Below are 14,380 nucleotides of genomic sequence, written 5' to 3' on the forward strand. Positions count from 1 at the left end.
GAATACACAAACATGAAAGAATAGTAGTAGATATTAAAACATTTGAACAAACATATACATGCATACATACAAAAACAAACAGTTTATCCCGTGACACAGCAGGAAGACAGAGCTGCCTGATCTACATTATAAAGGCGTTGGATCCAGATTTTCCCATGACATCTGTAGTCATTCATGCCAGTACAGGATAATGTACAACCACACTCATTATGTCTATGCATTGTATTATTCCTCACCCCCTGGCAGTGCTGCCAAAACTAGTAAGTGAAAATGGCCTATTATCAGACTTTGGTTGCAAGAAAGAGAGAAAAAAAACTCAAAACAATGCATTAATTTGTTGCGTGTTATTCTGGAATGTGTGCGAAAGAAAAACAGTGAAAGAATCGATCGCAAACAAAGACGCAATATTTTGTTATGAACAAGGTTTGTCTGTAGGGTGTTTTAGCCAGGTACAAAAGTAGGAAGAGAGATGACCACAACGAAAACTCTACAATCAAAATAAACAAAACAGCATCACTATAGAGAATGGTCAGTTAAGAATGGTAATGTCTCTCATAGCAGGTGTTCTGTGAGAAACGCTGCGAAATAACACATTGTTCTGAAAGCAGAATGGACCGTAGCAGTCAGCTCCTGGTTTAAGAGACTGTATTAGAGGAATCAAGAGCACAGTAAACCGCCCATGCATGCAACCATACAACAGCATAAAGAATAAATAAATAAATCAATCTCTGTGAACTCGGCAGTCTGAAGGTCACACTGTATGTGGCTACATCTCACGTGGGGAGTAGACGGGGATATGGGGAGATGCTGCCAGGTTGTCACTGGGAAAATCACTCACATTTTTCCCCTAATAAATAACACCCAATGCACGGAGGGAAAACACAACACAACTCTCTTCTCCAAGCTAAAACACAGTGAGTGAAAAAGACTGCTTTGACACCTTTGAACACCTGAGAAAATGAGAAAACCGATATCCCTAAAGTACTCCATATTTTTTAATTGAGGAACCAGATGAAGTCATTCAGGATATTTGATTTCCCGTTTCTGACGTTCCGTACAGAGGTGATACAATCAAGGACAGCCAAGTGCTGAAAACTCATCCTAGAGACCTGTTCCACAGTACACACTGGGCTGGGCGTCCGAGTGAGGAGACATACAGACAACACACAGAAAATGCCCATTTTAGGCAGTGATGTATATAAGGATTGTGCAACCTTGTGAGTCAGTTGCTACAGATCCATATTTTTCTTTCAACAGAGATCTGTATATACAAAAAACAAACAGAGCACTTAAGAGCTTAAGCGGTCCTACTGGGTGGGGGGTGGGTGTATATTTGATTTAAACAAACTATGGAAGCCATCCTGAGAAATGCATTGGATATTGCATCTGAATCTACCATTAGAGAAAGGATGTGAAGATCAGTGAACATCCGATCCCTGCTCCATCTTCCCAAAGAGTCTTTTTTTTCTCTTGCAAATCTTGTAATGCTTACACACCCGCAACAACTCTCTCCGTAGCCTTTACCAGCGTGATGCAAATTGCCAGCATGGGAAACTTAATAAAATACCAGCTGGACCGCATGCTTCTAACCCAGGTGAGGGCAGCAGATCCACAGGGGAGTCTGTACACCTCGAGTCAAGTGAATTACGAGACGAGAGACTGTCACACGAGTCATTCATTCAAATCCTCGGCACCCCAATTCCTATCCCACACCTTGCCCTAACACAGAAGTCTGATCCTCTTCTTGGGAAAAGTGCCTCACGCCACGGCAGGTATTGAAACCTGCCTGTAGGCATCAACTCATTTCCTAAGAAGATGACAGCCATGGCTTATTTGAGATGGCAGCAGAACTTTCCATCCCATGACTGAATATTACCATCAGACAAGTTGGAGCTCTGCATATAAAGGTGCCAACTGTGACAAAGGCTACTGCGTCAGATGGCCTTGTACCAGCAGAACAGCCCAAGCCGACAGCCAATACATCCCTACAGCGGGCCGGTGATCAATCACCTGTAAAGAAAATCCAGCTCAGCTGCTTATTCTATGCCTGCTAGGACAGGCTTGTAAACAGCTCTAAATACATAAAATCATTAGTCATGAGTGGAAAAACAAGTACCTACAAAAGGCATTGTTTAAAAGTTGTATTTAAAAAGTTAAATGCTTAACAGTCTTGGGATATGCACACATGTTTTCCTTGATCATTATCCATATTTCAGGGGCTAATACTAAACTTTGTAAAGTCAGAGATCATGGTCAAGATACTTTACTATAATAATCTTGCAACTGAGTTAATTCATCATTTTTCTATTGTAAGGAAGCTGTGTGTGTTTGACTAAGGTTTAAATTCACAAAATGCCAAATTACAGAAGTATGGCTTAAGGTCTTAAACACGCTAGCTTTCCATCAAGCACAATCCTAAAAAGGCACCCACAGCGTGTTATTGCTAGCATGAGGGAACACACCGAAAAAAGGGTTTGATTCTCAAAACGGTCACAGATCACACAAGTAATTAAGATTAAAAATGTGGACCCCACTTAAGGAAACCCACTTATTATTTTGCATAACGTGCAAAAGTCAAGAATCAGCGAAAGTTTAAATTAACCTCTTACTATAGAGCTTTTGAGTTCATTAATATACATTTACAAAGCTTGCATGCAATACTTTGTCAGGACAATTCACACACATATTTCTTTGTGTATCAATATACACTCACCTAAAGGATTATTAGGAACACCATACTAATACTGTGTTTGACCCCTTTTGCCTTCAGAACTGCCTTAATTCTACGTGGCATTGATTCAACAAGGTGCTGAAAGCATTCTTTAGAAATGCTGGCCCATATTGATAGGATAGCATCTTGCAGTTGATGGAGATTTGTGGGATGCACATCCAGGGCACGAAGCTCCCGTTCCACCACATCCCAAAGATGCTCTATTGGGTTGAGATCTGGTGACTGTGGGGGCCAGTTTAGTACAGTGAACTCACTGTCATGTTCAAGAAACCAATTTGAAATGATTCGACCTTTGTGACATGGTGCATTATCCTGCTGGAAGTAGCCATCAGAGGATGGGTACATGGTGGTCATAAAGGGATGGACATGGTCAGAAACAATGCTCAGGTAGGCCGTGGCATTTAAACGATGCCCAATTGGCACTAAGGGGCCTAAAGTGTGCCAAGAAAACATCCCCCACACCATTACACCACCACCACCAGCCTGCACAGTGGTAACAAGGCATGATGGATCCATGTTCTCATTCTGTTTACGCCAAATTCTGACTCTACCATCTGAATGTCTCAACAGAAATCGAGACTCATCAGACCAGGCAACATTTTTCCAGTCTTCAACTGTCCAATTTTGGTGAGCTTGTGCAAATTGTAGCCTCTTTTTCCTATTTGTAGTGGAGATGAGTGGTACCCGGTGGGGTCTTCTGCCGTTGTAGCCCATCCGCCTCAAGGTTGTACGTGTTGTGGCTTCACAAATGCTTTGCTGCATACCTCGGTTGTAACGAGTGGTTATTTCAGACAAAGTTGCTCTTCTATCAGCTTGAATCAGTCGGCCCATTCTCCTCTGACCTCTAGCATCAACAAGGCATTTTCGCCCACAGGACTGCCGCATACTGGATGTTTTTCCCTTTTCACACCATTCTTTGTAAACCCTAGAAATAGTTGTGCGTGAAAATCCCAGTAACTGAGCAGATTGTGAAATACTCAGACCGGCCCGTCTGGTACCAACAACCATGCCACGCTCAAAATTGCTTAAATCACCTTTCTTTCCCATTCAGACATTCAGGTTGGAGTTCAGGAGATTGTCTTGACCAGGACCACACCCCTAAATGCATTGAAGCAACTGCCATCTGATTGGTTGGTTAGATAATTGCATTAATGAGAAATTGAACAGGTGTTCCTAATAATCCTTTAGGTGAGTGTATATATATATAGGAGCATGGACTTTAAAGACACATTGGTATATTATTGCTTTCTCTCCTCCTCTCACAATGGGCACGGAAGCTGGGCACAGATCTTCTCATGAACAGTATTACACAACAGTAAAAGACTGGAGTTCACAGGCCAGTGTTTGCACTCTTGAATAACGGTGCTGCCGGCGCTCCTCAGCCACGGAGAGACTGCAGTCTCCTTTCACGTCTTGGTGATGAGCTGCAGCTTAGCATAATAAAGAGAAGCTTTTCAATATGTCTGAAACACTTCAGATATGAGCTGGAGGGGGTGGATATAAAGCAGTCTCTTGCATTGAGGGGCTTAACTCATTGTGTTGGGGATGTGTTCTGTAGTCACATGCCTGCTACATGTGGCATTTCCTTAAACACAGGTAAACCTCACAACTGCACGAGAGAGAGGTCTGTGTTCGATTTCTGACTTTGAATCATGTTGCTCTTAAATTACTGAACACGAACACATTTTTAACAGCTATGCCATCTATCTCTGTAAGGCGAGTGCTGTGTTTCAGTTTTGCTAACATTTAAAAATTAACTGAATAAGTGGAAAATGAAAAGGAGAGCTGAATGTTTTGGGGGGCAGTACAATATTAATGTGGTGTTGTCTTCGTTTGATAAAAAGGGTTCTAAGTTTACAATGTAGTTTTAAACTCGTTAACTGTAAAAAATAAAAAGGCAACACTTCCATATTTTCTTCAATTACAACATTGTTCGGTATGATCCTGAGTTTCAAGACCATGTGCTCTTACTAAAATTAAGCCTCGCTGACTGCAGCACCTGATTGCAAATTCCTCTGCAGTTTAACTCCGTGGCCACGTTAATTAAATTCTCTTGACCCTACTGTGCAGAGCACAAATACAGCTCCTGGTGCACAAAGGAGTCTAGTGGGTCCATCGCCGTGAAAGGAAGGGGTTTGGATAAATAAAATAAAAACAAGATGAAGAAACAGAGGAAAAGGGGTTGGGGAAAGCCCACGCAGAGGAGGGGTTCAATAGTCGCTGAGACTTACCACCGCTGAGCAATTTCATCACCAGCCACAGCTCGTCCTTCACCACAAACGAGGTGTAGTAAGACACAATGTTGGGGTGGTGACACTGACTCATGGCCTGGATTTCTTTCTGTAGAGAGAGAGAGAGAGAGAGAGAAAGGGCTGTCAGTGCACGCAACCATCAACAGGACGCAGCTCTGAACTTCACCCTGTGCTCGAAAACACGTTAAACTTTTTATTTATTTATTCCACTGTGCAGTTCTCAACACAGCGATTCACCTGAAACAGGAATGGATAGATGTGCTGTGAGAAGACACATGGTGCAAGAGTCAGTTTAGAACACATTAAAGAACAAATATTTAATACAGCAGAGTGTAAAAACATATAGGATAAGGGAGGAAAGGATCTTGAGAAACATCAGATGCACAGGCAAGTGGCGCAGTGCAGGTGATAGCAGTGAATCAACTGTAAAGAAGAGAGATGGAACAATAGCGAGCACAGGGAGTAGGAGAGGGAAGGCTGGGTACGTCTGGGAAAGTGACACACAAGGGACTGGTCATGAAGCGGCCAATTGGATACGTTGCGTGGGAGAAGAGACAGAGAAAGCAATGAGCAGGAGCTTGGAGGGGGAACATTCAGATGAAAATGAAAGAATGGGAGATAGTAATGAAAGAAGCTTAAGATTTTATTCTGAAAAAGAATAACAACTTTCACTTTTGAAAAATAACTTTTCAGTTCTCCGGCAGACAGTGGGATGGGGTTCAGGTACAAAAAAAAAAAAGATAACGGATAAACAGATAACCCCAAACACTGTTTATATAAATAAAAAATAAATTAAAGGATGGGAGGGGGAACTGTATGTCTATAGACCTCTCTTCCTCTCTGCTGTGTTTTTCTAACTTTTCTATGAAGAGAAGAAACCTTCATTGGTCACAAATGTGAATGTTTTGCCAAATGTTAGTGCTTTCATTTGCTAAAGATCATCTCCAGCTGAAGAGCGAGACTGTTTGGGTTTGCTGCTTTGTAAAACTGCTTTAAATAGACTGTCTCATAGAAATCCACTCGTAGGACCCACACTGCATGGCATACACTATTCATCCATCTCTGCCTTTGTGGTTATCCCTTCCCAACACACAGTGTACAACGTGGCGCGTTATGAATAGGAGTCAGACTCCTGCTGGTTGCAGTGAGGGGAAAAATGTCACCAGCTTGGCTACTCAACCCTAGTTCATTATTTCTCCCACACTCTTTTTGACTTAAAGAGATGAAACACAGTGGGCTTTCTTATCATCATTTCATTTTTTTGTTTGCTGACAGTCATTGACTTATTTGCGGCATTAAAAAAAAAAAAAAAAAAAAAAAAGATTTGAAGAAGAAACCCATTAAAGTGTCTAAAATCGGCTTGGTTGAAGTCTCCATGTTTAAGTGTCTAAAATCTGCTCAGTCCTGTACGTGTTGGGACTGTTATGCTTATGTAGACAAAAGGAAAAGGTATTTAAAGTACAATAAAGATACCGAGAGCCATTCCACACAATTATTCACATGCTGAGAAACAGTTTTGACCACCTGAAGGACTGAATTTGGGGCAGTGCTCGTCTGGCACCAGACACTGGGACTATTAGCTATTAAACTATTAGCCTGTCAAAGCATGAAAATTCATTATAATCTAGTTTGGAGAAAATAAGGCTGAAATAAGGCCTTGTGGAACAATATTTATCTTTGCACCTCGTGATCTCGGTCAGTGATCACGAACAGAAGAGCTCGGAGCGCCTGCCGTTGGGATAATAACGGCAACAATGGGACAGTTAGCCCACATTAATACTGTGGGCTTAACAGTCACAGAGTCTTTCCCGTTGTCCTTCATCAAGTCAAACGTCCGCAGAGAAATGTACTTCACAAATGAGCTTCAGAATAAGTTTATAACCTAACATTTAGGCAACGAATGGAAAGGCATGCGATCTGGAAAGACTATTGCATAAAACCGCTACACTGATGCAAGTTTATATTCTTAGCTCATAAATGCATTTTTATCCCACAGTAACCTTCAAGCCTTCTGAACAATCATTTTTTTTCTAATGCACTATTCACATTCCAGCCTTCCCCCTGGGTACCAATACTCAGATTAAGGGTTTTTCAAGGCACCCATTCCTACGTGAAAGAATATAAAACTACATTTGGTGTTTCGATAAAAACTTGATATATTCTGCAAGAGTCTGGATTGCTGATGATCTACGTCATACAGAAAACTTCTGGAACAATTATGCAACAAGTAAGAACTTACACACAGTGTAGATGTATTTACTGTTACAAAAAGAAATAAAGAAAATAATAATATAATCCAAATTCAATGTTACCAATCCAGCTGGAATACAACTGATGTGAAATGGGTTGTAAAATACTGTTTTAATATAAAAAGGGGGAAAAAGCCAACGGAAAGAGAGCCAAGAACCAATGCTAAAACGAGCAAACAATTTAAATCCCCGTACTTCCTAGGAGAGAGAGAGAGGTCTGTTACATCTGCAACCAAAGCAAACAAAATTCTGACAGGACCAACTGCAGCCACGGTCAATACTGACACACAGTAATGCCTCGTTCTTTTAGCGGACTCCACCAAAAATAAATATCAGCACTGAACAGAAAACAGAAAAGCCTTCAAAGTTTTAAGATCTGAAAACGATTAGGAGACGAGGAATCGAGAAACCAGCGTTATTCAACACCGCCTGAAACATGGGAGGCTTTAGATTCAAACATCACCTAGATATCTTTAAACAGGGACATTAAAAAAACTAGAGAATTTCCAAAGGGAGAAATGTGCCAGCTTTCATAACACATAATGGGCTTGTATGTAAAGTGGTTTATTAATCTATCCTTGAATGAATCCTCCCCACCCATCAAAGGGGTCCTAAAACACAGCAATGCATCGCTACAGCTGTGATTAAATTCACGAACAATCAATCTTCCAGGGGGACCATATCTTACAGACTACTTTAATCACTGATGCTGTGACCAAAATCATGTTTTTTTTAAGTTACTGGCTTCAGTCAGCAATCTCAAAAGGTCTTACTGCGAGATATGTATTTATGCTTCAGCTATTTCCCAAACTGCTCATGATATTGATTAGCAGCTCTTGAGCTGGGGAAATTGGTGAAAAACCCAATGCTTCTGGCATTAATACTGCAATGTACCAATTAAAATAACACAAAGAAAATCCTTCACAAGCAGAAGCTATATTAAGTCAAAAAGTAAAAATGTTGCCTATTTTCTTGCTGGCGAAATTTCATTCCAAAATATAATTATATTTTCACTATATGTATCAATAAACTGGACAAAATCCTCAATACAAACACTTCATTAGTTAAACAATTACAAAAAATGAAGTACATTAGAAAGATAATCTGTTGCCTGGATCTTGCTGTAATGCTCCTGACGGGGTGGAGGCCACACAATTAATGAAAACAATCATTCCTAGGGTTCGCCAGGGTTTCAGCATTTCCTTCACTGCTGGATCAAAACATTGTACAAATATAATAAAGGGCTCTTTGAGAAAGATGCTGCTGGTGCTGTGACTGCAATTGCCAAGAGAGCAGGCTGTTTCCAACTCGAAGCAGCCACGCCAGACTCTTCAAATGTTAAAAGCAGAAAAGAAAAATTGGACACCTGCAAAGTCGCATATTAAAAAAATATATGTGCACCTGGGTTAATGGGTTCATTTTTTAAACCACACCACTATGTAGGACAATCTACTTTATTCAGTGAAATCTAAACAGAAATATGACCGCAAAGGATTCATACTAGTCTTGTCAAAGTATGATAAATTAAGCTGCTGTTCTCTGAAAGGAAAAATAGCACATGTACTGCGCTCTAACAGTGACCTAGTGTATAAAAATGGCTTCAATTGAAAGAGAAACACATCTTTCAACACATACATGTTCCAGGACTCCGGGCTTCATGCTGCACAAACGTCTCTCTTTGAAAGCTCACAAACGCTGTTAAAAAGGTAGACCTCTGGGTCGGCCCTCAAGCAAGAAGACTGACTTTGTATTCTTGTCCTCAAAGGCTGAATTAATGTGATTCCTTCTTTGTTTCCATACCCAAATTTCATTCATCCTTGGAGCTGAACGTGCAAACAGCATATGTCTCACCTTAAAGATCTAAAAGATGCGCTTAATAGGAGGATCAGTATTGAACAACCGATGCAAATATGCCTGGCTGAACCAGAGTGCTTGAATGTTGCAGGCTTTGCTCAATTACATCGGTCACACTGATTTCATACCAATACTCCGCCTTCAGCACTAATAATTAAGTTGATAAGTATTTTGGAGAATAAATTGTAAATTCTCTGTTATTGCAGTCTGCAGAAATATGTTCACCAGTAGAATAGACTAAGAAATATGTATCACAGCTCAAACGATGTGTACTGTACTCGGCACGTGTATTATAAGTAGCAGAAGTAACAGTGAAAATACATCAATTAATACAATATTTTTGATTTTAACAAACTATGAAAAAATACAGTACAAATTAAATTATATTTCAGGTTTTTTGGCCTCTTTGTATCCTGTTTTGTATGTTAAACATCATTTAAAATCTGCTCATACTCCTAACCCATTGCAAAACATCCCCAGTCACCACACTAATCCTAAAACCACATTGTCCGGATAAGACTTTATTAGACAGAAAGCCAAGCAAATATACCAGTAATTGGGATTTGCATATTTCATTATGAAAAATGATTATACATTTATAATATTGGGTATACTTTAATTGCATTATTTATATATTAAAAAAAAAAAAAATGCTAACTTACTGCTAGACCAAATCAAAAGTGTCTGAAAATGTGTGATTCAAGTAGTGGGAAAGTGGCTTCTGGCAATAAACTCAAGCACGACAGGCTACAGGTTTGTACTTGGTTTGGTCCAAGTTGTGATTTAGTCTCGTCTTAATTTTCTTCCATATTTTTCTACATTATTGCTTTTATGATTGCATGCACTGAAGCAGTTATTATTCTAAATATAGAAAAAAGTCATTTTCTTTGTTTGCTCCGTATAGAAACCAAAAACGTTATTAAACTTTTGTTCCTACACCCAGGCACCTACAGTTGCAGCAAACTAGTTTTAAAATCTTAAAACAGTTTTATTCAAAGTCTGTACGTCATTGTAATGAATTCTTGAAACATAGGTCTCTTTTTGGATTAACACATCAGATGTCTTTGGCAGCTTAACTAGTGCTTTACACAAATTGTATTCAAAACAGCTGTCTTCAAAGTAAAGCACTACACTTCCCAAGAGACTTAGCACTGGCAATCGAGGGCAGAGATAGTGTAGCAATAAGCAAACATCAAAACAAGATGCTATTCCAAATCATGAATCTTGGAATGCAGAGTAAAAAAAAATGCTGCTGAAAAAACACGTATTTAACCACTAACAGTGGCTTACTTTTAAATTGTATATTTTTCCTGGAGAACCAGACTATTATGAAAAATAACATGAAGGGGTACTGCTCGATTTTATTTGGTTCTCCGTTACTCAACATAAAAACAGGAATTCTTTTAAATATTTCAGATCCACTCTTCCTTCTTTTCATAGGAAACATCCTGGTTTTATTACGGAACAATAAAGTAGACTAGGTTTGAAGGCTGGTTGTTTTAAAATAAAATAATGATCCAGACAACTTTTCGAAAATGCTTTCGGTGTTCAAAATAAGGGGGAGGAGTTTGCTATGGAAATCAAAAGTCAAAGGGGTGATTTGGCTTTATTTAAAAATATAATATTGAAATAAATGGCTGAGAACTTTCTGTACCCTTACTGCCTACAAAATGCTTTTTTTCAATTGAGCCACCATAGGCCGCATCAAACCTCTATCTCCATATCTATAGCTGAAGCTCTTTTGCAACAATGTCTGAACTTCCTACCCTTGGTGCAATGTCAGAATGCAATTTTTTCACTCTTCTTTGTCATGAAATGCCAGTCCAATAACTTCAAATTAGCTAAATCAAGCATTATAGTCACTGAAACACTCCAACGCAACTCATCCATTGTCGTAGAAATTCAGACACTAAAACACCGAAACCAAAGCGATCGATGTGTGACTTTCGCTCGTTAATAGGACGACATATTACAGGCAAGCCCGAGGGCAGCCATCAACGCCTGGAGTGATGCAAGACCCAAGACCAGGGTTTAGGTGCTGCTTTAGGACCCTTTAGTACAGAAGACCCCCACTCCCCGCTGTGACTGCACGGATATTGCTGCTCTCCGCAACGCAGGGAAAAGCCCCCCCAACAATATGTAGACATACGAATGCAAACACACACATGATGTCTGAACACGCGTATTGGCAAATATCCCGTCGTTTTGCATCCCTTGTCCATTAAATCTCCACATGAAGGACTGAATTAAGTGAAATGAGCTCGATACCATTTTCAGTGAGAGACGTGACCACTAGATGGCTTTATTTTATGTTTTTACCTCTGTACTAGAGCCATTTCCTTCATTACGAAGTCCAGCCCAGTATTGTGGGGATGATGGAGAACATCAGTCTCATCTGAAACCACTTTTGAATGCCATTTGGAGAAAAGACATTAATGAAGCATTTTATTCATGAAGCAAGAGAAATAAAGATCTCCATACCTTAGCAATGTTCATTTGGGCATTTACTGAACAGTGACAGATCCTTATGCCTTTAGTCTTGGACTGCCTGTCACTACTGCAGAGATCCGTCTTTTACGATAATTACATTTTGTATTTACTAAGGGTAACAGAACTGTAATAAAAGTTCTGATTTTAACTCGTAACCGAGCCAATGCCAGGTTTTGGTGGCTTATACACATCAGGGAAAGTCTGCGTTTCTGATCACTCTCTATATTTTGATTCACATTTTTGTTACCAGGGGATCAGCAATGCACTCCAGCTACAGTCATTGATTAGCGATTAGCGATTAGTGATTAGGATGCTGCTCTGTGAACAATAGGGGATGCTGTCATACCCCGCATGCCTGCTCAGCGATCTGCAGACAGATGTCTTGATTCATGAAGTTTGCTAAAACCGAGACTCCTGGCTTCCTCTGCTCTAACAGACTGCACTCCTCATTCGAATCGAAAGCCCAGCTATCCGATACACATCGCCGCCACAAGTGGGAAGACGCTCGCCACGCCACGGCACAGACACTAGGGAGATATTAATAATTGAAGAATTTGATCATTTCCAGTCTGCTAGGTCTACTGTCTCGATGGGGCACGTGTCCTAACAAAAAAAAAAAAAAAAAAAAAAAATCCCAACAATGCCTGGGTTAAAATGTTCATGTTTTCTGATATTATTGCATCCAATAACTGCAGAAGAGGTAGTTAACCCAGCCTGTATTCAGGAAGCCCTACCCAGAGGAGGACACATTCGCCTTACAGGCACGCTGCTCTTTGATTATTTGCATTTCTCCCCCCCCCCCGTTCGATGGAGACAATGAGCCGATGAATGACACTCTCTATAGCTCCATTATGTCATTCTGCAACCATCTGCGACCTCATGTCACTGCAGCCTAGGTGGTACCGGAAATGTTTGTCTGTCCTCTCCCCTCTCCCATTGACACCAGATCACAGAGAAAACATCTCTGCAGCAATCAATCTGCAAAAGCAGGTCACAAACCCACTGCCATATTCCATTTAAAGCCAAGATCAGTGTAAAGATATCATGCATATGAAAAATGTAGCATAAGTGTTTAATGTGAGACTTTAAGTAACACAATAAAAACAGAAGAGACTAAAATGAAGATAATCAATGGAGTCTACCAACAGGTTCCTAAAACCGCAATATGAAATTAATCTTTAGTGAATGTTTATAGATAGATCCTGTCTAGTCTCTGAACCAAACAGGAGGAATTACATTTTATTTTTGCATTATCTGAAATGTTAAGCAATAGTTAAAGCAGGAAATTAAAAATGCAATCTCTCCGTTCAGTCTTCCTTTCCACGTCACGTCAAACTCGGGCCTGAACATTTCCTGCGATGTTCAGAATCCGTTGCTCGGTGTCATCAGCAGTAGCAGTATTAAGATTCATCTTTTCATCACAAAACTAATCAGCTAAACGCACGTTACGTTCAGTAAGGCGAGAGGGGATTAAAAAGGTGTGATTTAGTTTCAGCAGAAACGTATCCCATGGGAGTGTAAGCTTTTGCACTTAATTACTTCCTTGTGAGCAGCTCTAAAATAAAGGCTTCTCCTGTCAGGCTTTTTGCTGTGAAGTCTCACGTTTCATGTCCTCAGCTGGACAAGGACTTGCATCAGGCAAAGCACTTCAGGAAGACGGGTTCCTTGGGCTGTGAAACCGTGGCGTCCGTTGCTATGCATGTAACTCAACTGAATGGTTGTTTTTTCGCACATTTACACAATTTAATCCAAATGTAAGCAGACAGTACTATTACTGTACTTACTTATTCTCCATGCCCTACTAACATCCGCTTCATCCTGTACAATGCTAAAACAGTCTCCCGAGCTTGTACCCACTGCAACGAGACTTCGATCATCCTCTCAAACTCGTTTTAAAATCTCTCAGCGTTATTAACTCTCAATTGGGGTTTCTGAATTCGGGAAAAGTGATTAAACATGACTGCAGAGGAATAAGTCAGGAATGCGCACAGGTTGCAGAAAGGCAATTCATGCCACTGCCATATTAAGAACCTGCAGTCCTAAATTAATAATATAATGATGGGGGGACATAGGAAAAACATTCCTGTGGGGAGACTAAATCACTATCTTTGCAGCCTCCCAAAGATCATCGTCTCCTGCAAAAAGATTTCCTACAGATACGGATAAGACTGCTGTGCGATGTGAATCTAAGGTCTTCTTTATCCCTGAATTTCCACTCAAATGGGGAACCTGTTTGGGTTTCTCAACAGATCAGCTGACAGGATTTAGAGAGAAACTAGATAGCAGTCATATGAGTTTAGTTTTAAGAGGCTTTCGGAGCTGGAGCACAGGCTGGGTCACATCATTGTGCTCCACTTAATTGATGCTATCACATCTCTAATCCTCCGATCCACTCAGCACCATATTACTATTATTTTTTCCTCATTACCGTATTGAGTTGTTGGGTACGAGTTGCTGCTACACCTCCTTCAAACTCATCTAGACTGCATCTGATCGGCATGAGACATTTTGGACTGTAGTTAGTCTCCTGTATCTGCCATCACAGTCCAGAGACGTGCACTTCAATATTAATAAATCAATCAAAATGTAGATACAAGAACAAAGCATATTAAATCTTCTGAGCTCACAAACCAGTTGTCATTTTTGAAGTTTCTTCAAACAGTGTCCACCAAATGTTTTCATGAAAGCAGATACACAGTCTGATATCAATGCATTTTAACAGTTTGAATGGTTACTTTTAAAATTGTAAGAGGAAACAGTCAGAGATTAAAATGTATTGTTAAGGACTTGCTAAACTGTATATA

The 14,380-nt window shown here is 40.1% G+C and overlaps 1 protein-coding gene across 3 annotated transcripts in view; it reads right to left on the bottom strand.

Moving 5' to 3' along the window:
• The window catches only part of oxsr1b (oxidative stress responsive kinase 1b), a 76,796-nt gene that overhangs the window by 37,049 nt on the left and 25,367 nt on the right, over positions 1–14,380 (bottom strand). For all 3 annotated transcript variants that reach the window (XM_066716805.1, XM_066716798.1, XM_066716791.1), the window contains one exon: positions 4,963–5,071. In XM_066716805.1, coding sequence (XP_066572902.1) covers positions 4,963–5,071 — 109 coding nt within the window. The remainder of the gene's footprint in view (positions 1–4,962; positions 5,072–14,380) is intronic.

The sequence above is a fragment of the Amia ocellicauda genome, chromosome 2 (assembly GCF_036373705.1).
Source record: "Amia ocellicauda isolate fAmiCal2 chromosome 2, fAmiCal2.hap1, whole genome shotgun sequence".
NCBI lineage: Eukaryota > Metazoa > Chordata > Actinopteri > Amiiformes > Amiidae > Amia > Amia ocellicauda.